This window comes from Maylandia zebra, linkage group LG2 (assembly GCF_041146795.1).
Source record: "Maylandia zebra isolate NMK-2024a linkage group LG2, Mzebra_GT3a, whole genome shotgun sequence".
NCBI classification, from domain to species: domain Eukaryota; kingdom Metazoa; phylum Chordata; class Actinopteri; order Cichliformes; family Cichlidae; genus Maylandia; species Maylandia zebra.
This window is the reverse complement of record NC_135168.1, coordinates 8,967,351-8,992,130: the sequence shown is the minus strand read 5'-3', so window position 1 is coordinate 8,992,130 and position 24,780 is coordinate 8,967,351. Positions and strand designations below refer to the sequence as shown.

Sequence of the window (24,780 nt, the reverse complement as noted above, 5' to 3'; positions counted from 1 at the left end):
CTGGATGCAAAATACCAGGGAGACGAGAGAGCGAACCGGGTTGCCAGTCTTAAAACAGATCTACTGAGGCAGCAAGATTTCTCCAAGAAAGCAACCAAAGAGAATAATGCAGCAGTCGGAGCCACGTGGTTAGTGAGATGATTGCTAAAGCAGGGAAGCCATTCACAGAAGGTGCATGTGGCGGAGGCGTGGCCCCGGGCGCAGCTGCAGGGGAGGAGTGGAGCGGAAGGCTCATCAGGGCGGCGCTGCGAGGCCGGTAAGAACAGCTGATGTTGTTTATGGACTGATGATGGTTTCCCTCCCCTGTGTTATAGTGAGACGGAGAGGAGCGGGGGAGGAAAAAAGAGAGACACACATCAGCTGGGATGGACAGCTGTCATTCTGTGCGATAGTATCAGTGTGTGAAAGTGTAAATAAATGTGGAACTTGGCGATAAAGACCTGTGTGTGCGTGTACCTGTGCCTAGTATATTCCACAAGTGGTGCCGAAACCCAGGAAAGTGCCAGTGGGGAAATGTCCGACCCACAGGCCGCGCCACCCGCCCAGCCTCTGCAATTCTTGGCGCAGATGCTGGCGGAGATGGCGACGATGAGCCGGGATCAGGCGGCCGACCAGCGTGCCCACCTGGCCGCGCTGCGGGAGCAGACGGACCGGCAGACGCAAGTGCTGGAGCGGCTGGTCGGGGCCGCTGCCACGCCGAAGCCCTCGCCACTGTCGGTGGCGGTGCCCCGGATGGGGGACGGGGACGACCCACAGGTTTTTTTGGAGACCTTCCGTGCCACGGCGGAGGCTTGCCAATGGCCGCGGGAGGAGTGGGCTCCGCGGCTGCTCCCCCTGCTGTCCGGGGAGGCACAAACAGCGGCCCTGAGTCTGCCTCCGGCGTCGAGGAGCAGCTTCGCGGACGTGAGCCGGGCGGTGGTGGACAGGCTAGGGCTCACCGCCGAAGACCACCGCCGGCGGTTCCGGGCCTGTCGGCTGGCTACAACGGACCGACCATTCGCCTGGGCCCGGCAGCTGCGCGACGCGGCGGTACGCTGGCTGCAACCGGGAACATCGGAGGGGGAGACGAAGCTGGTGGACAAGGTGGTGCTGGAGCAGTTCACGGAGGGATTGCCAGCGGAGACGGCGAGATGGGTCCGGTGCCACCGGCCCGCAAGCTTGGAGGTAGCGGTGACGCTGGCGGAGGACCACCTTGCCGCTGGAGCAGGGGAACCCGGGGACGCCGGACGGAGGCCGAACAAACAGCGCCCGAGGCGCCGTGTGCCGGCACCAGGGCAGGCAGAGCGGCTGCCGGCGCTGAGCCCCACTAACCCTTTCGCGGCGTTGGTGCCGTCCAGGGCAGCCGAGCCAAGTGGAGCCGCCCCCGAGCCACGGAGAGCAGCACAGACGCCGGGGCCGGAGTGTTGGAAGTGCGGGCAGCCGGGGCACCTGAGGAGGGATTGTCCGCTTATGGAAGTGGGGCAGGTGTTTCGTGTTGCTGGCGCCCCAGCACCCTCCCCCGGTCCAGGAGGGACATACAGTATTCCGGTAAGGACTCGAGGGGGTATACGCCAGGCGTTGGTGGACACGGGCTGCACGCAGACCCTCGTACACCAAAGCTTGGTTCGCCCCGGGGCATTGCTGGAGGCAGAATGGGTGGAGGTGAGGTGTGTGCATGGTGACGTTCACAGGTATCCCATAGTGCCGCTCTTATTAAAGTATAAGGGCAAAACGCATAGAGTAACGGCGGCGGTTAGCCCGCGCCTGTCGCACCCCCTGATTCTGGGTACCAATTGGCCGGGGTTTCATCAGCTACTGGGACAGTACGCGGGGGTGCGATCACGACCGGAAGCGGGGTGTAGCGTGTGCGCGGCGTTCAGCGGTGACGCGGGGTCGTCCGACACTGACTCCGGGGGGGAGGAGCCGGCGGGTCCCTCACGGGACGTCCCGCCGGCCCCGGAAGTGTCCCCCATGGGTGATTTCCCACTGGAGCAGTCTCGTGACGGCACCCTACGCTCAGCCTTTGACCAAGTGATGGCTATTGATGGTCACGTGGTGCGCCCTGAGGCCGCGCAGACCTACCCGCGTTTCGTCTTATTAAACGACCGATTATATCGAGTGAGTCGTGACACTCAGACAGAGGAAACACACACCCAGTTGTTGGTGCCGCAGGGCCGCCGGGAAACGCTTTTCCAGGCGGCCCACTATAACCCCATGGCAGGGCATATGGGCTATGAGAAAACTCTGGAGCGAATAACGGCCCGATTTTATTGGCCGGGCATCCGAGCGGATGTGCGCCGCTGGTGCGCGTCCTGCCCGGACTGCCAACTTGTTAACCAGCCGGCCATACCGAAGGCGCCGCTGCGCCCTCTCCCCCTCATTGAGGTCCCGTTTGAGCGCATCGGCATGGACCTCATCGGGCCGTTTCACCGGAGTGCACGCGGCTACCGCTTTGTGTTAGTATTGGTGGATTACGCAACGCGGTACCCGGAAGCAGTTCCGCTGCGCACCATCTCCGCAAAGAGTGTGGCGCAGGCACTGTTTCAGGTCATCTCCCGAGTCGGAATCCCGAAAGAGATACTGACTGACCAGGGCACGTCGTTTATGTCTCGTACACTGCGGGAACTGTACGAATTACTGGGCATTAAATCTATTCGGACCAGCGTCTACCACCCTCAGACGGACGGGCTGGTGGAGCGGCTGAAAAAGACTTTAAAGTCCATGATTCGGAAGTTCATTAACGAGGATGAACGCAATTGGGATCACTGGCTAGACCCTCTGTTATTCGCAGTGCGGGAGGTGCCCCAGGCCTCCACGGGATTTTCTCCCTTTGAACTGCTGTTCGGCAGGAGGCCACGTGGGGTGCTCGACCTGATTAAAGAAAGCTGGGAGGACGGTCCGAGCCCCGCCAAAAATGAGATTCAGTACGTGTTGGACCTGAGAGCAAAACTCCACACTTTGGGGAGGTTGTCACGGGAGAATTTGCTCCAGGCTCAGCAGCGTCAGCAACGCCTGTATGACAGAGGGGCTAGGCTCAGGCAATTTTCACCGGGAGATAAAGTGCTTGTGTTACTCCCTACTTCCAGCTCGAAGTTGCTCGCCAAGTGGCAAGGACCCTTTGTGGTCACACGGCGAGTCGGGGACGTGGACTATGAGGTCGCTCGGTCGGACAGGGGAGGAGCCACGCAGATTTATCACCTCAATCTCCTCAAACTGTGGCGAGAGGTTGAAACCGCTTCTCTGGTGAGCTTGGTGAAGGAGAGAGATGAGTTGGGGCCTGAGGTGCCAAATTCTATCATTCCCGCCTCCCTCCCTTGTGATGACCATCTCACACAGGCCCAGAGAGCGGATGTTGTCGCGTTGCAACAGCGTTTTGCGGACGTGTTCTCCCCCCTGCCCGGCCGGACGTCCCTCATCGAGCACCATTTCGTGACGCAGCCTGGCGTGACGGTGCGTTCACGGCCCTACAGGCTCCCGGAGCACAAGCGAAAAATCGTGCAGAGGGAATTGGCGGAAATGCTGAGGATGGGAGTAATAGAAGAGTCGCACAGCGCCTGGTGTAGCCCCATCGTTCTGGTGGCGAAGAAGGATGGGTCTATACGGTTCTGTGTCGACTATCGCAGGGTGAACGAAGTGTCACGCTTTGATGCCTACCCCATGCCTCGGGTCGACGAGCTCCTGGACCGGTTAGGCACGGCCCGCTTTTTCACGACACTGGACTTAACCAAGGGCTATTGGCAGATTCCCTTGTCTGCCGAGGCCAGGGAGAAAACGGCCTTCTCCACTCCGTACGGTTTGTACCAGTTCGTGACACTTCCGTTTGGCCTGTTCGGGGCCCCGGCCACTTTCCAGCGTCTCATGGACCGGGTACTGCGTCCGCACGCAGCGTATGCTGCCGCCTACCTGGATGACGTGATCATCCACAGCGACACCTGGGCGGAGCATGTGCTGCGGGTGGCCGCGGTCCTGGAGTCCCTGAGGGGGGCGGGGCTCACGGCCAATCCGAAGAAGTGCGCGGTTGGACGGAGGGAGGTGCAGTATCTGGGGTACCACCTGGGGGGCGGGCAGGTGCGTCCACAGGTGGAGAAGACGGCGGCTATCGCATCCTGCCCGCGCCCCAGGACGAAAAAGGAGGTGAGACGGTTCTTGGGGTTGGCGGGTTACTATCGTCGCTTTGTGCCGGGGTTTGCGCAGCTAACCAGCCCCCTGACCGATCTCACTCGAAAGGGTGCCCCGGATCTGGTCCAGTGGACGGGGCCGTGCCAGGCGGCGTTTGTGCAGGTGAAAAAGGCTCTCTGTGGGGAGCCGCTGCTTCACACTCCTAACTTTTCCCTCCCTTTTGTTCTGCAGACTGACGCCTCGGACAGAGGGCTGGGAGCCGTTTTGTCCCAGCAGGTAAGGGGGGCCGACCGCCCTGTCCTATACATCAGCCGGAAGCTAGCAGAGCGCGAGCGCCGGTACAGCACCGTGGAGAAGGAGTGCCTGGCCATCCGGTGGGCGGTCGGCTCCCTGCGCTATTACCTCCTGGGACGCTCATTCACCCTCTGTTCGGACCACGCCCCGCTGCAGTGGCTCCACCACATGAAGGATGCCAACGCCCGGATCACCCGGTGGTATCTGGCGTTGCAGCCCTTTAAGTTCAAGGTGATCCATAGGCCGGGGGCGCAGATGGCAGTGGCCGATTTCCTCTCTCGCTCGCGGGGGGGGGGAGTTGGCTCGGCCGGACGGCTCCCCGGCCTCGAACGGGCGGTGGGGGTGTGTGGCGGAGGCGTGGCCCCGGGCGCAGCTGCAGGGGAGGAGTGGAGCGGAAGGCTCATCAGGGCGGCGCTGCGAGGCCGGTAAGAACAGCTGATGTTGTTTATGGACTGATGATGGTTTCCCTCCCCTGTGTTATAGTGAGACGGAGAGGAGCGGGGGAGGAAAAAAGAGAGACACACATCAGCTGGGATGGACAGCTGTCATTCTGTGCGATAGTATCAGTGTGTGAAAGTGTAAATAAATGTGGAACTTGGCGATAAAGACCTGTGTGTGCGTGTACCTGTGCCTAGTATATTCCACAGTGCATTTCTCTAAAAGTGCATACTGCAGGCTGCAAATATAGTCTGTCCGGGAAAGAAAGGTCAGTTTAGCAACATCAGCCTTTCTGCCAACACTGCAGCAGATCGCATTTCTGACCTGTCAAGTGACATTTATGACCAACTGTGTGAGAAAGCCAAATGTTTCAGTGTAAACTCAGTCGCTCTTGATGAGACCACAGACATCACCGACACTGCCCAGCTCCCAATGTATGTCCGTGGTGTTGATGACAGTTTTGAAGTGATGGAGGAGCTGCTCACAGTAATTCCAATGCATGGCCAGACCACCGCTCAGCAGATATTTACAAGCTGTGTGATGCCATTGAGAATGTTGGTTTGCCATGGAAGAGGTTTGTTGGAATAACAACAGATGGAGCGCCATCAATGACAGGGAGGAAACATGGACTGGTGGCACAAAACAAACTGGAAGAGGAAGGCGTGGAGGAGGCCATTGCTCTGCACTGCATCATCCATCAGCAGGTCCTTTGCAGCAAATGCCTGAAGTTTGACAATGTGATGTCTATTGTTGTGAAATGCATCAACCAAATCAGATCCAGGGGCTTAAAGCACCGAAGGTTTTGAGCTTTTTTAGAGGAAATGGAGTCAGAATATGGGGATGTGCTCGACTTCACTGAGGTACGTTGGCTCAGCAGGGGAAATGTATTAAAGAGACTTTTTGAGTTGAGAGCAGAAGTGAAGCCTTCATGGAGAAGGATGGAGTTAGTGTTCCTGTGCTAACTCATCCCAAATGGCTCATGGACTCAGCTTTTCTTGTTGATATGACACATGAGCTTAATGTACTGAACAAGACGTTACAAGGCCAGGGGCAACTTGTCAGTGCTGCCTATGACAACGTGAGAGCATTCTCCACAAAACTGGCGCTCTGGAAAGCTCAGCTCTCTCAGACAAACCTTTGCCATTTCCCAGCATGCAAGGCACTCGTGGATGCAGGCACACCATTCAGTGCTGACGAGTATGTTGATGTCATTTTGAGGCTACAGGAGGAATTTGATCACAGATTTGCTGACTTCAAGACACACAGAGCCACCTTTCACATTTTTGCGGACCCCTTCTCCTTTGATGTGCAAGATGCCCCTTCTGTGCTTCAAATGGAGCTCATTGAGCTGCAGTGCAACTCTGAACTCAAAGCAAAGTTCAGGGAGGTGAGTGGAAAAGCAGACAAGCTTGGACAATCTTTGAGAGACTTGAGCCCTAGTTTCCCTCGGCTTTCCCGAATGTTCAAGCGGCCCATGTGCCTTTTTGGTAGCACATACTTGTGCCAAAAGCTCTTCTCCACTTTGAACTTCAATAAGTCCAAGTACAGGTCCAGACTTAAGGATGATCATCTTCAAGACATACTGAGGGTCGCAACTGCTTCCTCCCTCAGGCCAAATCTGGCTCGGCTATGCGAGAGGAAACGCTGCCAGGTCTCTAGCAGCAAGGAGTAGGCAAGAGAAGCCATGTTCAGAAGAACAGTTCATTTTCTACAGTGTTCCATTCATGTTCAGAAGAAGGTTATAGAACTGTTAATACAGACATTTCAATCTAAATACAGCAGATATAGAAGACTGAAAGAAACACACAAGTTCACTGACTAAAAACATCTTATTATTATTTTATTTATGTATTACAGATTGATTTATTTTCTTATTAATTCTTAATTTGTTTATTTATTTTTCATATTTTGTGTTAAAAAATAAAAATAAAGAGATTTGAGAAGATTGGAATTTTTTAACCATGCCTTTCTTGTAGAAAACCTAATGTGGCCCAGCCTCACCCAGACTCTGCCTGCAGCGGCCCCCAGCTAAATTGAGTTTGAGACCCCTGTCCTACACCATAAATCAGTAAGAGAGGGTACGACCTCTCTCATGGCCCCAAGTGGTGTGTGCATGCCAGAGCACTCTGGAAGGCACACAGAGTCTTTACAGACTACTCAGGATCAAACCTCTATCATCATGCAATCGATTATACAACTCTAAGCATATATGAGTAAATATTTCTAAGCATCAATCAACAATATAAACCTTACAGCTGGTTTTAATAACAGAATTCATTTGTTTCTCAAATGAGAAAGAGCTATCGAGAAACACTCCTAAATCTTTAGTTCTGAACTTTTCCAGTGGGCCACGGTCAACATTATTAGATAATGCTAGTTCTTTTCCCTTACATTATAACAATGTGAGGAGTTAATGCTAAGTATACTGCCATTAGCGGCTAATTCTAATTAGGGGTGAATAATTATTAGTAGCTAATGCTAATATCGTTTTCTCTTCCCTTTTAACAATGTGAACAACTAGTGCTAGGTAGGCTGATGCTAGCAGCTAATGCTAATTTGACGTGAATTAGCATTATATTAGTGAGGAGTTAATGCTAAGTAGGCTGCCATTAGCTGCTAATGCTAATTTTAGATGAAAAAGCATTAGCAGCTAATGCTCATATTGTTTTCCTTTGCTTTGTAAGAATGACAGCAGCTAATGATACGAAGTCTACCATTATTAACAATTGTTAATTTGATGTAAATTAGCATTATCTGATAATGGTAACCCTTTTCCCCTGCATTATAACTATGTCAGGAGTTAATGCTAACTAGGCTTCCATTAGGGGCTAACTCTAATTAGGTGAATAATTATTAGCAGCTAATGCTAATATTGTTTTCCCTTCCCTTTTAACAATGTGAGCAGCTAATTCTAATTTGATGTGAATTAGCATTATATTAGTGAGCAGTTAATGCTAAGTAGGCTGCCATTATTAACTAATGCTACTTTGACGTGAATTAGCATTATGTGCTAATACTAATACTGTTTTCCCTTCCGTTTTAACAATGTGAGCGGCTAATTCTAAGTACGCTCTTGTAAATAGCTAATTCTAATTTAGTGTGAATTAGCATTATTCAATAATGCTAACACTGTTTTCTCTTACTTATTAAAAATGATAGTAGCTAATACTAATACTCTTTTCCGTTGGGTAACAACGATGTGAGGAGTTAATGCTAAGTAGGCTGCTTTTAGAGGCTTATTCTAATTAGGGCTGAATAATTATTAGTAGCTAATGCTAATACCGTTTTCTCTTTCCTTATAACAATATGAGCAGCTAATGCTAATTTGATGTGAATTAGCATTATATTAGTGAGGAGTTAATGCTAAGTAGGCTACCATTAGCAGCTAAAGCTAATTTGAGGTGAATAAGCATTAGTAGCTAACGCTAATACCCTTTTCCCTTGTGTTATAATGATGTGAGACGTTAATGCTAAATAGGCTTCCATGAGTGACTCCTTTCCCTTGCATTATAAAGATGTGAAGAGTTTATGCTAAGTAAGCTGCCATTAGCAGCTAATGCTAATACTGTTTTCCCTTTCTTTATACAACTTGAGCAGCTATTGCTAAGTAGGCCACTTTTCTCTGCTAAGGATTTGTGTGACCATGATGGAAACTCTGATAAGCTAATGCTACTAAGCTAATGCTGTTTATGGGCCCTGTTAGAATCAATATTTCATTCTCATTCTGTTGTTTGAGAACAATAACAGAAAAATGTGCACTTCAGAACAAATTTATTGTGACTTCAGCTGTGAATGTACAGTTTGTCATTATTTAAGCTTCCATTTCCAAATGTTAGCTGACACTTTATTAGGTACACTGGTATCTATCTCAGGTACACCTGTGACCTAAATGTTCCTGCAAACAGACTCCTTGGAGACCCCTACATAAATATCCATGAACTATCCAGCTAGACTAGTGTGTCTGTCCCTGAAAATATTCCTGCATGTGTGATTGTTCATGTCTCATCTGCAGGAAACAAACAGGAAGTGAGTGAAAGACACGGGAAATGTTTCCAGCTCTTCCTCCTCTATCAGATTTTCTCTCCATACCTGAGAGTGTCCAGTCTCCAGCCTGGATCCTTCAGTCCAGCCGACAGCAGCTTCATTCCTGAGGGACCTGGATGATTGTAGCTCAGGTCCAGCTGTCTCAGATGGGAGGGGTTGGAGCTCAGAGCTGAGGCCAGAGAAGTACAGCCTTCCTCTGTGATCAGACAGCCTGACAGACTGCAGACACACAAAACAACAATCCATCTGTCAACAACCGTTTTCTCTTTGTCACAATAACATCTATCCATTTACATCCATTCAATGTAACTTTATTTATAAGTGACAATACCCAACAGACAACAACAGTCATCTGAAGCTGTTTAACAGTGTAAGGTAACAGCCTCCAATATTAGAGAGAAAGCCCCAAACATCAGACAATCGACTGTGAGCAGCACTTGGTGATGGTGGGAAGAAGAACTCCCTCTGATACAAAGATCCTCCCAGTGAAAACAGGCTCCAGGAGGAGCATCTACCATGACTGGTTGCAGGGTGAGGGGAAAGAGAAGAGATGAGCTCAGAGAGACAAGAACAAAACAGAGAGACAAAAGTTAAGGACATGCAGTAGTGACATATAAAAGCATCAGGAGTGAAAAGAGGGGAGAAGAAAGCAGAGCATCATGGGAAGTCCATCAACAGCCTGAGCCTATAGCAGCATAACTAAGGGATGGTTCAGGGTCACCTGATCCAGCTCGAACTATAAGTTTTATCAAAAAGGAAAAAGTTTGAAGCTGATCTTCAAAGTAGAGAGGGTGTCTGTCTCCTGAACTCAAACTGGGAGCTGCTGCCACACCCAGTCCAACATAGCCAGGCTTTCTTTGCTGCTTTGACAAAACCTCAAATCCCAGTCAGAGATGATGAGCATCATCACAGTGATGATCATTTCTCTGTAACCCAGGCTTTCTGCTTCAGGATCTGTGCACGCTCACAGAACAAGGAGACCTTTAAACATCATTTCACTAAATGGATGGACTGAGCTCAGCCTACAGATGAACTGGTGCCAGAGATCATAAAGAACATCAAACAGTCAAATTCAACACTTTTAATGGAAATATGAGATTAATGCTGCAGACAATCATGAAGCTGCTGAATTCATGAACATCAAGAATGCAGCGAGTGGTAAAATAAAGATTTGACCTCAGTGTGCTCAGTGTTCCTGTCTATTCCTAACATATTCCTAACACGATAGCTGCACTTTAGAGCTCTAAAACTGGAACTGACACATGTTTAAACTCTACATGTTACTCAGTACATTCAGTTCTGACACTCGCCCACAGTCCAACAAAGGAAACATGGAGATCACATCAGTTTGTCATCAAGGTCTAATTATTAGGGCAACTTAACCTGTTATTATCTCGTTAACTCATTAACTGATTAACGTCAGCAATTATTTTAATCACAGTTTTTAAAATCATGATTATTGTGAAAGTGCTCACTGGCTCTGAATATAACAGCCATGGGTCACAGGAGGGATGTTGATCAGTGCTGGCTTGAAATGGGCGTCATTATGCGTCTCAGCCAATGGGAGCATTGAGGGTGGGCCTAATACTACTGCAGCGCTCACATGACCCAGGACAGAAAGAAAGGGGCGGGGACAGAAACATGGAGACAGGTACAGATCTTTGACATGTTCATTTTAAACTGTTCCAGGAGGCAGTGTTGATACAACTAAAGTTATCTGTTGTTGAAGAAGTCGGTCTGAGGAACGTTCTTAGGATCAACAAATGACGGCATGTATGAGCCTCAAGACGCAGCATCACAAGAAGAACACATGAGCTGTAGAAAAAGGAGAGACTACGAAAGCCACGGCGTTACAACATGAACCAGCTGTTGGTCTCTCTGGAGACTACTGGGCGTGGCTGTGTAACCATGGTTACCTGGGAGTTACAGAAACGTGCAGAACATGTGATTCATGTTGCACAGCAGTGGGACATTTGAAATAAAGTCAGCACACTCAGTACAGATAGTGCATCAAATATGATGCTGCTGCCAGACGTCTGCCTTTGAACACGTCCCTGCATCGCCCACAACACCAAGGTTGCCATGGCAATCACAGCTGACAGGGACAAAGTGCACAGCTGGAAGCCTGCAGGTATATTTAACATGATGTATTTCTCAGTGTCCTGTCGGTGTGTGAGAGACAAACAGCCTCTGTATGTGTGTGTAAATACAGCATGAATATGTAGAGGACATGTTTGTGGATATAAGTAAATGAAAGCTCTGCGTCATTTGAATCTTCTTGTTTCTGTTGCAGGTCTGTGACTGAACTTCTGGGAGGAGAAACGTTGGTTTCATGCTCTGTGATTCTGTGTTTTGTCATCTCTCTCAGGTGATGGAGAGCTCAGATGATGACCCCGCCTACGTGGTCAAATTCAAGTCTACATTCAGAACAGACCTGGAGACACGCAAGCAAAATGCCAACATTGTATATGTGAAAACTGCTGCTGGAGCCAGATTCAAGGAGCTCAACTGTTTACCCAGATCTTACTGAACTCACTGCAGGAACAGAGGGTTGTTGGAGGGAAACCTGTGGAAGCAACAACATCCGAGCCACCAGAGAAGAAGTTGGCCCTGTTGGTGCTTCATCAGAGTGTGAACAGGAGGAAGACTCAGCTGAGAACAGTGTGGTGGATACAGAGCAGAGCCCACCATCAGTACAGAGGCCTGTCCATCAGAGTGCTGCTCCAACATGCAGCACATGTACTTGGCCACAGCTGCAACATCTGTACCTGTGAAAGCTTCTTCTCTGTTGCTGCTCATATTGTGCAGAAGAAGAGAGTTTCTTTATCATCAGAAAATGTCAATGAGCTTGTGAGTCTTAGCAGCTGGCTCGGTGCAGAGGAGGAAGAACATGTCAGTCAGAGGAAGATAAATGCAGTTCATGTTGTCAACTCAACCTGGACTATTGAAAGAGTTTTTCTTTGTCTGGTTTCTGACTGAGATTCTCCAAAGGAAATCCAGCACAAACACACACTTCACACACTCAAAGTCCTGCACAGTAAATGAGCTGATGAGCGTTTGTGCTGCTGCCTGATAACAGAACAATAGTTCTGCTGCTTCCTGTTCTGCAAACACACATTTATAAATGTTCACTTGCTGTTGATCAAAGGTATGTTGGTGGCTCTGGACGCTGAGGGAACTTTGTAAAAAACTAGATCAAATGTTAACGTCCTGGCAGAGGCAAAGAACTTTGATTTGATATTTGATTAGATTCATGTTTCAGCTCAGACTGACAGAAATATTTGAACTGCTGCTGTGTTAAAGGGAACACTGCTGTTAGAAAGCACCTGATCTGTTTCTGCACACTGAATGTTGCACTTCTCATACTGCAGTACTATTAAAATAAGTACACAATGCACTACTTTTGAACTCATGATTGAATGTTGCTGTAACAAAGCCATTAATGTGATTCAAAGTGTTCATGGTTTCCCAGCACAACAAATGATTGCACAAGTGTGACTGATCCACTTTCTAATGTGTGTGTAGCCCACACTGTGTGTCACTGTGTCACAGGTGAGTCTGTGTGTCCAGGTTCTATGAGGACAACAGGATATAGTGACTGAGTCCAGCAGCTTAAAGTCTGACTCCATCCTCCATTTAAATAACTCACAGCAACAACTGAATAGCTTTGCCTTTGTGTAGCTGACACTTCATTTTAATGTCCTTCTATTCTGGTTCATCTGGTCTCAGTTTCTATAAGCACACAGGTTTCATCAGGGACTCTATGACCTCAGTAATCTTTGCTGGGCCTTAATGCTCTGAACAAAGCTGCACAGCACAAGACTAAATAGAAATGAATCAGTCTTTCATTCTCACTGCTGTTTGACTTCAGCTCTCAATGTCCCACCATAACCCATGGAAAGAATTACTGTCCATCCAGGCTGCTGAACATGAAGCTGATGAAGGTGGAGTATTGTGAGGGCTGATGGAGATGATGATGATGATGAATCCAGGAGCAGTGGGTGGATGGCAGCATCAGCATGAAGGATCAGTGTGAGAACACATCATCATCCACAAAGGAAACCAGTCTGAGTGTCTGACGCTCTTGTTAGAAAGACGCAGTCCCAGCAGTTAGCTTGTCTGCTAGTTAGCTGAGAGCTAGCTCACTTGTACATTGAATACCAAACTGTGTAAACCAGGGGTGTCAAACATATGGCCCGTGGGCCAAATCCAGCCCATGAGATAATTTCATATGTCAAATATTGATGAATTTTCAGGCTTGCTGATAATCAATGTGAGCACGGCTGAGGTTTTATTCTGATGAGCAAACCATGTGGCCAAACACTTTAAGAGACAGACTGGGATCATACCATTATGTGAAAGAGGACGGAAATGTCCCATAGACAGCAAGGGTGGTGGTAGAGACCAGTACACAGAGAAATGGGAGCTGTACTGAAATGCAAGCGTGTCAGGAAAGAGTGAAAAGGCAAAATGAGCAGCATCTGGCTGCATTTCAGTGATATTGGAGACCACAAAGCTGAGTGCAACATTTATACAGGAGATATACAGGAGACGCTGAGAGCAGAACCGATAAAATTAGGAGCTGGCTAAAGTGAGACCCATTTTTATTTCCACCCATTTTCCACTGTGGAGGACAAAAGGTTTCAAACTGGTCCAGGTCTTAAACCTCACGTGTTCTTCCTAATAGCAGTAAATGGATAAAAATAAGGCTTTTATGAAAACACTGAATAAAACTTGCTGCCTTTAAAAAGACTAAATGTACAGTTCAGTATTGAATACTACATAAAATAAACTATATATAAAGTGTGTCTGAATGGCAGAGATGCAGAAATATGTGCATGTAGCACAGAGCCACGGCTCAGTGTCTGAATGAGTCTCACAGACCTGAATGTGCTGTTGAAGCCATTTATAATTATAACGTAATTCTTTACTCGTTTGATCTGCTCCTTACCACAAGCCACCAGACGTGGAAGGTTTTGGACTTTTAACTATATTTTCTGAAGTTTTACAACTTTTCTTACTGTTAAAAACCTCGTTATGGCCATTCATGCTGTACAAAGTAATTAGACATGTGTGGTATCTACAGAAACGTCAGAATCTCAGCTAAAAGTTCACAAAACCATCTCAACAACCACCAAACAGCTGAAACAGCAGGTGAACAGATTACACAAAAAAGATGTAAACACAAATCCCCCTGATCATCTGTTTTTTAAACATGAAGCGTCGTTTTGGACGTTCATTTACTGCTGGTTCAGTGAATTTTGGTTGGACAGTGATGAAACCTGCAGCCTCAGAATCTGTGAGAAGTCTGCTTTCAGCACGCAACAGCATTGTTGTGTTGTGTGGATTCACCTCTGCAAACTCATCACTGTTTCACCATCATGTTTCTACTGAGACAATAACAAAGGAAGCAGTTCCCAGGAACTACTTCCTGTCTTGTTAACATAAGAGTATGTTGCCCTTCAAAGCACCTCCACTTCTCCTCTTATTAGAGGACTGCCTTATTATTAATCTGCTAATTCTGTCAGTTGATGAAAGAAAAATGCTTGATCTCACCTGAGAGTTTCCAGTGTACAGTGTGGACTCTTCAGTCCTTCAGACAGAAGCTTCACGCCTGAATCCTTCAGGTTGATGTTACTCAGGTCCAGCTGTCTCAGATTAGAGGTCTGAGAGCTGAGACCTGAGGCCAGAGCTTCACAGCTTCTCTCTGACAGGTCACAGTGACTCAGTCTGAAAAATAACAGATAAACAATTACAAAAATAAAACACTTATGTTGAAGTGTAATGAGATACTATTATATTTAGCAATATTTCATCTTGTTTTGTCAGGAAACTGAGCACTGATGCAGAGCAACATGTGGAGAGAATCAGAGGAGAAGAAGTGAAGAGAGAACAGCAGTAAAACAACACTGAATTGTTCAGTGTGCTTTTGATATCAACAGAATGTGTCAAATTTCTTTATTTTGTATTTGTTTTAGTAGAATTGATGATTATCACTTAGATAACAACCACAGGCCAGGTCTAAATTGCACTTTGGTGACACTTACACCCAGAAATATTTCAGAAACGTGGACAATTTGTGCTCCATTGTATTCAGTATTGAACAAACTGAGTACCGATGACCACTTAATATTTTTGATATTTTATTTGAGTTGTTCCACCTGATCTGTGTTAACTAGAATAAACATTTAAAAACTAAAGCTATGATCACATATGTACTTACAGAGCTTTGTTGGAGGCTTTGACCACTGGCAGCAGCCTCAGAAGAGCCTTTTTAAAGGCTCATGTTCTCACTTAGATCACTTTATAGCTGTATATCTCAAATTTCTGTAAAGTTATTTATTTCATATTCTGTATAGTTTTTCATATTTATATCCTGTTCATAGCCTGTACATAGCTTTTACTCACTACAGCCTGTACATACTTAGTTATAGAATATTCACAACATACTTCATACCGTGTACATTATAACATACCATAATAGACCCATTTCTGTAATATACTTACATATCTATACTATTGCTAATATATATTGTAATATACCTGTATCACTAAAGCACTTCTGGATGGATGCAAACTGCATTTCGTTGCCCTGTACCTGTGCATGTGCAATGACAATAAAGTTGAATTCTATTCTAATTCTATTCTATTCTATTTATTTCTACTTACATTTCATTCTGGGAAAAATGGGGATTACTTTGAAAACAGGAAGTATTTTTCCCAAAAATCAGCCCTGGATTAGTAAATCACTCCAACATGTTCTCAGGCAGAAGAAGCTGTCTTGTTATGAGGGAGAGAAGAAAAGCAGCTAAAATCAGGTGTAAAAGTAAAGCAGAGGATGAGCTGAATAAAGGACACTCAAGGCTGGCTTGGAAAGGAATGAAGTCCATGGTGGGGATGCAGAACGAGGAGCAAAGATGAATGTGATGCTGAATCAGCAGAAGACTTGGACTCATTGGATTCCAGCTTCTTTTTTTTTATTAACATTTTAGAATCACTATACAATACCATCAACTTCAGCTATCTTTCAGTACATATATTTTTTTCTTTTTTTCTATATTTAAACAACTAAAATATCCATACAATAAGAATGAAAGAAGAAGAAGAAAAGAAAAAGAAGCAAAACAGGAAACAACAAACAACATAAATAAAAAATACATAAGGAAAAAGAAAAAGGAAAGAAAAATAAATAAATAAATATAGGGAGTGTGTTTTTGTTTCCATTAATGTAACTAATTTTTCCTCTAGTCTTCTAGTAGTTAACAAAGTCAAAATCTAATGCAAAAGCAAAAACTAATTAGTCTGCCTTCCTCCATTACCATACATAAAGCTGTTAATCCTTTATATGTCCAATCTTTGAATCTGGTGTCCAATTTATTTGGAGCAAAATGTGTGTCATATGCACACCACTTAAGAACTGCTATATCCTCTTCTAGTTTATATTCTTTTATTACTGTTTCCCAAATTTTAAAAGTCAACTTGATCCATGGATTTTCAATAGTTTTTATTGAATTTTGCAAGCTTCTGTCTGCTATAATAGCTTGTATGGGGATGGAGGTCAGACTCTCCTCAATAACTTTCCATTGAGCGTCATATGAAGGATTACATCAGCATATCATAGGCCTTAATTGTGCTGCCCAATAATATTCCCTAAGAGAAGGTAAGCCCCACCCCCTTTTCCTTTGTTAAGTTGTAGGGTTTTAAATCTAATTCGGGGCCTTTTTCCTTGCCATATGTATCTTGACAAAATTTTATCCCATTCATTAAACTGTTTCTGGTTAATTTCTATTGGTAATGTTTGAAATAAATATAATAATTTAGGAAGAATATTAATTTTAATTGAGTCTATTCTCGAATATAAACTTAAATATGGAATTAGATTCCATCTCGCTATATGTTCCTTAATTTTTTTCTGTATTGGTAAATAATTTTGTTCTAATAGTTCTGTAAGATCCTTAGGTATTATGACTCCTAGATATTTAAAGTACTCTGTTTGCCATGCTAATTGATACTTATTTTTAATTTCTTCTGATGGAATATAGTTGTACTTAAGCAATTGTGTTTTACTCATATTAACCCTATATCCAGATAGTCGACCAAAGTATTCAAATGATTGCATTAATTTAGGTAAAGAGTTTGATGGTTGACCCAAAAATATTAAAATATCATCTGCATAGCAGGCTAATTTATGCTCCTTTTCATGGATATTAATACCTTCTACTTCTTTATTTTGTCTTATATATTGAGCCAATGGTTCCAGATATAACACAAATAATAATGGTGAGCACGCACAGCCCTGCCTTGTTCCTCTTTGCAGCTTAATACTATTTGATAGGTAGCCATTAATTTTAATCCTTGCCGTAGGGTTATCATAAAGTGCCTGTATTGTCTTAATTATATTTTCGTGAAAGCCAAATGTATGCAAGACTCGGTAAAGAAAGTTCCAATTAACTGAATCGAATGATTTTTCTGCATCGATACTGATTACCATTGCTTCTATTTTATTCTTTTGAATATGATTAATAATTTGTAATGTCCGTCGCACATTATCTTGTATTTGGCGCTCTCGAATAAAACCTGTTTGATCATTATGAATTAGATTAGGTAAGAACTTTTCTAATCGTCGAGCCATGATAGATGTAAACAGCTTGTAATCTGTATTAAGAACAGATATTGGTCTATATGACGCACATTCTAATTTATCCTTGTTTTCTTTTGGGATGGCAGAGATAATTGCTTCTTTCCAGCTAGAAGGTACTTGAGCCTTCTTTAGGATCCAATTCATTGTTAGAAGCATCACTGGTATTAATTCTTCTTTTAGCTCCTTGTACCATTCTGCCGTATATCCATCTGATCCTGGAGATTTATTTCTGTTAACTTTACTTATTGCTATTCTTAGTTCCTTTTCTGTTATATCTTCAATCAAAGTTTTATTCTGTTCTTCATTCAGTACTGGTAAATCAAGAGAATCTAAAAAACTGTTAATTTCAACTATACTACTCTCTGTGTTATTAGCATACAGAGTCTTATAAAATGTTTCAAATGCACTCTGAACTTCTATTGGTTTATTTTTTATTAGTTTTGTCACTGGATGTTTAATTTTGTGAACTGTATTATCTGCTATTTTCTTTTTTAGTTTCCAGGCTAATACATTCATTGCTTTTGATCCTCCCTCATAATACCTTTGTTTAAGAAACATTGATTTTTTTTTAAATTTCATATGTGGTCAAATCATTTATTTCATTTCTTGCTTTCCTAATTTCCTCCAATATATCCTGAGATGTTTTTCTTTCATGCCTTTTCTCTAATTCTTATTTTGTAGCTCTTCTAATTTCTTATTTCTCATCTTTTTCTTATAAGAGGATATTGCTATAATTTTCCCTCTCATGACAGCTTTTAAGGCATCCCACAGTATAGGAGGAGACACCTCACCATTGTCATTAGTTTCCATATAGAAGTGAATCTCTTTCTTAATTTGTCCTTTAAAGTGAGGATCATTCAGTAAGCTTGAATTTAATTTCCAATTATTGAGTTTTGGTTGCACGTTTAAATCAACAGACAGGTATACTGGTGCATGATCGCTTAACTCTATTGCTCCAATTGCACAAGTGTTTATTTTATCTTTATTTTTCCCAAAAGTTATGAAATAATCTATTCTTGTGTATAACGAGTGCGGTGAGGAAAAATAAGTATAATCCCTTTGGTAGGGATGCAAGTCTCTCCATATATCAATTAGTCCCACCTCCTTCATCAATGTATTTATATTCTTAATTAATGTTTTAGTATTCTGTGCTTTTCTATTGGAAATATCTAGCTTTGGTTGTAGATGTATATTTAAATCTCCTCCGCAAATTAGGAAACCTACTGTCTCTGTTACCATCACATCTATAATTTTCTTAAAGAAATAAATATCGCTTCCAGGGGGTGCATATATATTTAACAACGTGACTGGGTTCCCCTCAATGTTTCCCCTTACCAACATATAACGTCCCTCTTTATCACTTATCTCGGATATTTTTTCAAAGAGTAATTTGCTTGATAACAGGATAACCACTCCTCTCCTTCGTCCAGTTTTATAGGAAGAGGAGAAAACTGTTGTATAACCCATTCTTTTCAGTTTTTCATGCTCCTTACAGTCTAGATGGGTTTCCTGTGGATACACTATTTGTACTTGTTCTTTCTTCATTTTAGTTAAAATTTTATTACGTTTAATTGGATTCGACAGGCCATTTACATTATATGATATGATTTTTACCTTATCTTTAAGCATACCCTTACTATTTGAATATTATTAATGTAACAACGACATGTACCATTAGACCACTCCCTAAACATACATAAGCAAACATTAATATTAACATTAAAGCTGTATAAAACAACAGCTACAGAAATAAGCTTTATTTGGTCAAAGAAAAAAAAAAAAAAAGACTTCCAACTGTGTGGTCCCCGATATGACCCTAAGTAAGCCCCGATAAAAGAGGGGGCTTCGAGGGGGGCCTCTCTCACCTCTGTGTGAGACAGGGCCTTCCTTAGCCAGCAGGCCAATGTCCATTCTACTAATAGCATAGGTAGCATGTCCGCCTATTTTCAATTTCTGCATTGCCACTTCAGTATATTATTTCGAGATACGAAGTCTTTACCAGTGTATATGGCTATAGCTTGATTCCAGCTTTGATATCATTGATTTCAATGAAGAGCTTTGTGATTGTAGCAAAGGGCTGGTAGCTCTGAGAGTCCCACTGATGAGGTGTTTGTGAAGGTTCGCAGTTATCTAAAGAGCTTAGAAAAAAAGGCATCTGGACTTCTTTAAGTTTTTTGAAGACGTTTCGCCTTTCACCTCTCATCCAAGAAGCTTCTTTATTTCTAGGGTCAAATGGTGGAGAGTCCCAGATTAGCCTGTGTACAAACAGACTTCAGCCATATGAGAGTGAGTGTGAGTGAATGAGAGCACACACAGGACACACTGATCTCTGAATGTGTGTGACGCAGTGAAAAAGAGGATTGTACTGGATATACTGTGACTGACAAACAGAGTTTAAAGAGAAAGGTGTTTGGATTAAAATGGATTATGCTAAAGTGAACGTGCTAATGAAATCTGAACTGACTGAAATGTGAAGTGAAGATAATTCAGATGTAAAAGAGAGAGAAACTGATAATAAGGTGGGGCTGGAGATCAGTGAAGGGCATGTAAACACCTGATTGGTTGAGTAGATATCAGATCGACAGTTTCACAGTTTTCCCTGTGGATTATAACTTTAAGAAGATGTGACATTCATCAAGGAATCCTGCTCTCCGGATTATTTCCATGAACACTGAGCTGGATCACATCTACAGTGCTGGAAGTGCCCGTCTCACCACCAACCTCTCTGTGCACATTCACTTTTCAACCCTTTGTGAGACACTAAAGGTGTAAATCTGAGTATTTATCTATGTTAGTGCGAACACCTCTAATAGGTTGGTTTAGTCTTTCCAAGTCATATCTTCCCTTAGATCTGCGGTCCAGGCTCCTAAAATCATCCTAGTTTAACAAGCACTACAATCTAGAGGAGAGCTGCACTAACAGGTGTGACAGATGAGATCTGACCTGCAAGGATACTCATGTTTATGTATATCAGGACAAGCAGGGAAGACCTGGACATCAACTCTGTCAGGCTGCCTGAGTCCTCTCACCCACAACAGCTCATCAACTCTAAACAGGAATGAGCAGCTCATTTCAAAATAAAAGGTTGGAATTGTAAAGAAAACAAACAGAGCTCATAAACTGAAACTGATTTCATTTTTTCAGCTGGAACATTTTAGTTGTTCCTTTTTCAATACATACATAATTATATTTACAGTAAGTCTTATCATTCCCCTTTTCCCTGCCAGTCACCGTCAATGTTCCCTCTAATGTTTCACGTGTCTGAGCGAACACACAAACTCCCTGAGCGTCCCTTGGACCTCTGTGAGCAACAGCAGACGTGTGCACTGTGGTCACGCCAGCATCTTATCCATCCAAGTTACACGGTTTATTAAAGTAATCAAATTACAGCATTTACATTGATGTTAGACTACTTTTAATTAACTGCTTTAGCCCACTTACAATGAAAATTAAAAACAACCTTGTTCATGACCTGTAGCATGTTAACACTATTGGAAGTAAAAATAACTTGAACTCCAATTTTGAAAACACAACTTTATTTTTTCTATTTTTATAAAGCTCTGACTTGTATTATGAGTCTGTGGTCTGGGAGAGAGTCTGTAACTCTGTCTGCAACATACAGGATATAATGACCAATGTTGGGCAATTAATTATATAGTTACTTCTTCAAAAAAGTAACTGAGTTTTGCAAACAACAAAGTTTGTTGCAATAAACACTGAATACTATCATTGTTATAAACAACAATACTATTCAGGAAGAAAACCAAACATTGTAGATATTTTATAATAACTCTGGTTTTACGTGGCCGATCAACACAATTTAAAAACTGGTATAAAGTCCTCACTTTGTCCGTCAGTTGCTCCGTCTGTCCTGCTCACATCTCCAATGGTTGTACACGTTGTCATTAACGTGGCTTCACCTCATCATCAGCCACTTTGCTCGCTATAACACCGGTGTTGGCACATAAGGACGCTGTCATAGCCTGTCAGCGACGTTGATTAGCTGCGTATATACGAATGTGAATCGCGTGATTGGCTGGACTATGGGATAAGGTGGCATCGTTCTAATCCCATATGGGAGCAGCCAGTCACTGACTAACACTGCAGAACAGAATTGTTGAAGATTTAATTTTAATTTCAATTGAGATTTGATTTTTTTTTTTTGTGTGCAACACAGATTTTCTGTGCAGAGACGTGCCAGCAGGGCGCAGTTGCACGAGCGCAGCTTAGAGGGAACATTGGGCACCACCACAGTTCACTTCAACAAAACTTTACTTCAGATTTGTTTTCATGTTTTGATCCAGTGATGAGAGCCGTTTCCCCCATGTCCAGTCCTTGTACTAAGCTAGGCTAAACATGTCCAGGGCCTGTCTCTGTGCAGCTTTTAATCTGATGTTAATAAGGTAGAAATGGAGGAAGAAGAAAATGACTTCATCAATCAACATGCAGCTACCAACCCAAATGGTGAGGTGGTGGTTAGTTATTACTGTTGTTTCTGATCCCCTACATTATCCTACATTCAAATATATTCTCCAGCTACAATAGTGTTTGTGTTCCTAAAAGGATTTCATGAATGTGTTATTGTTCATGTCACATCTGTATGAAACAAAGAGGAAGTGAGGTTTATCCTTCATGATCACAAACTGTTCCATGTAAACCTGAGATCTGTGTGGAGCAGCTGACCTGTACGATGTGCTCAACACAAACATTATTTACCATCAGTTACTGTGTGACTGAACCACGTGGGTGTATGAAACATCGCTTTCAGTTTTGATAGCACATGGCAACATTCAGACGTGAATCTATACAGTAACACTTTGATTTGTTATAGTGAGGAGACTGTTGAAGGAACGATGAGGGGAAACTGTAACAGCAGCAACAGAAACCAGGAGACAAAGCTGAGGTCTGGGTTCCTCTATGCTACACACAGCCTCCTGCTCCTGGACTTTAGAAAACACATAAATGTCTGCAAGTACACTTACTTCAGAAACTCTATTAAACTCATTACAAGTTTACTTCAGCTTTAAATTACTCACAACATCAGCACACACGAGTAAACAAAGTAACTCACAGCTACTGTTCAAGTTTAGTCATCTTTAATACAAATATACCTCATTATTATGAATCTCACAGCTACCTGCTCATTGAACTGAACAATAATTCTGTTTGACCATTAAAACAAAATATGTGACTGTAAAAAAATCTTCAGACAGTAATTAAGAATCTCCTAAGCAATCCAAAGATAAAGAAAAGTTCACCTGCCAATTCTATAAAGCTTGGTTGTTTGTACAATAATATCATTTAATGATATGTTTGGATCCTGACCTGAGAGTTTCCAGTGTACAATGTGGACTCTGCAGTGCAGCAGACAGAAGCTTCACCCCTGAATCCTGCAGGTCATTGTTACTCAGGTCCAGCTCTTTCAGACTAGAGGACTGGGAGTTGAGAACTGAGGACAGAGCATCACAGCTTCTCTCTGAGAGGTTACAGCCACTCAGTCTGGAAGAAAACAAACAAACAATTAAATCAGTCAAATGAAACATTTTTAATGCCAGCATGCAATACAATTATTGGTTAACTAAATAGCCTCATTAAAACACAACTCTTCTTCTATAGCAGCACTTACTCCTTGTAAGCTCCACCTGCTCCACCATCTGAGTCAGAAGACATGAAAACAAACTGTAAATCTAGTAGAAACATGATTGGAAATCTTCTCAGATCCATTTGTACATTTAGAGCCTGATCCTGAAATATAGCAGCACGGACATTCACAGCAGCAAAGGGTTCTTGCTGATCTGACCTGGCTTGGCCCTGGCTTATTGAAGATTAAAGAAAGCAGAATCAGCTGTTCAAACCCCACAAGGCTGCCCGCTGTGACTGAAACAATGGGACGGGTCGTGACTTCTCAAAATGGGCTCATTGAACGCAGCACGGATAAGATCTTGAAGAAGCTCATGGCGGTCGTGAGTTCTCAGACTTTGCTCTTTGAGCGCAAAACTGATAACCTCTCGGAGAAGCTCGTGGCTCTCCAACGGGAGATTGAGAGACGAGTGACGGACTGTTAGATCAGCTGTGAAATTGACATGCAGTTGTTCGCACCAAAGAAAGCCACCATCATCTCATGCGGCTAACATACCGGCACCAGCTGTGGTCTCAAGGCTGGAGCTGAACATAACAAATCTCACCCTGATAACAGACGGTGTTTAGACTGTTCCTTCCCATCCTAAGCATGCTTATCCCCTCCCGGTGCAGACGGTGGGTCGAGGGGACCAGCGCAAATGCTGCAGGCCCGGGTGCGCTGTCTACACCGGCTGTCTCTCACCTTTTACCCATCCCTGTTGCTTGTCATGTGTTTCTATGGCGCATTAAGAGTTTTCATGTGCTCTGCGCTAAGGTCATTTTTTGTCTGTTCTCAAACTGATCTCCCTGTTGGAGCTCAGTCTGGGAGGAGTTCTTTTTTCTCCTCATCTTTCCTGATGTTGTGCATTTTCTGCTGTTTGGTTCCGGGTCGCTGCTCTAGCGGCTAACCGGCCAGCTACCTAGCCTGACCCGTCTCTCCAATGTGATGTTTGTGTATTGTATGTACGGTTGGAAAGCTCAGTATCCTAACTGCCCCTTGAAAATAAATACAGTGTTCTGAATCTGAAAAGATTACAGAAGACGACTCTGTTCAGTAAATATTACGCTCATGCTGTCAAGAAATACCAAAGGTAGGTAAAACGCTGGTTGTTGCAGCCATCCAGTATGACATGCTTTGTACTGTCCTGCTGCAGTTTGTGGCACCTGGTTAATGAGTTGTGAAGGATGATGAAAAAACACTTCACTCAATGTTTGTCTTCTAAACTGGATGTAATTTGGGCAGCCGATAGTTTTTCTTAATCTATCCCAGCTGCAAATAGGAACACAACAAATAACTAACTTTACCCACTTGGATCCTTATCATTCAAGATTGTGAAAAGATTCTCTACTCAGAGAATACTGGTGATGTTAGATGAGAGAGATGGAAGATGATGAAGGGGAAGAGTTTTCAGAACTTGAGGCCTTTTGTCTTCACTGTATAGGACAAAGAAGACAGGAAGGGAGGGAGAAGTGAGGAGAATAACACACAGGAAATGGTCTTGGGCAGACTCAAACCAGGCCCTGGAGTCACGACTCTAACCTTCAGTGCATGGGTCACCTGCTCAGCCAGGTAAGCTACAGCAGTCAGCAGTGTGTGAGTTAATTTGAAGACAATGATGACTATAAGTCAGGTAAAAAAAAAAAAT

The 24,780-nt window shown here is 44.0% G+C and overlaps 1 protein-coding gene across 1 annotated transcript in view; it reads right to left on the bottom strand.

Annotated features, from left to right (window-relative positions):
* LOC143413531 (stonustoxin subunit beta-like) overlaps nucleotides 1-9,098 on the bottom strand; it is a 12,899-nt gene extending 3,801 nt beyond the window's left edge. The window contains exon 1 of the mRNA XM_076876749.1: nucleotides 8,920-9,098. Coding sequence (XP_076732864.1) covers nucleotides 8,920-8,975 — 56 coding nt within the window. The 5' untranslated portion in view covers nucleotides 8,976-9,098. The remainder of the gene's footprint in view (nucleotides 1-8,919) is intronic.
* Between the last annotated feature and the right edge of the window lie 15,682 nt (nucleotides 9,099-24,780).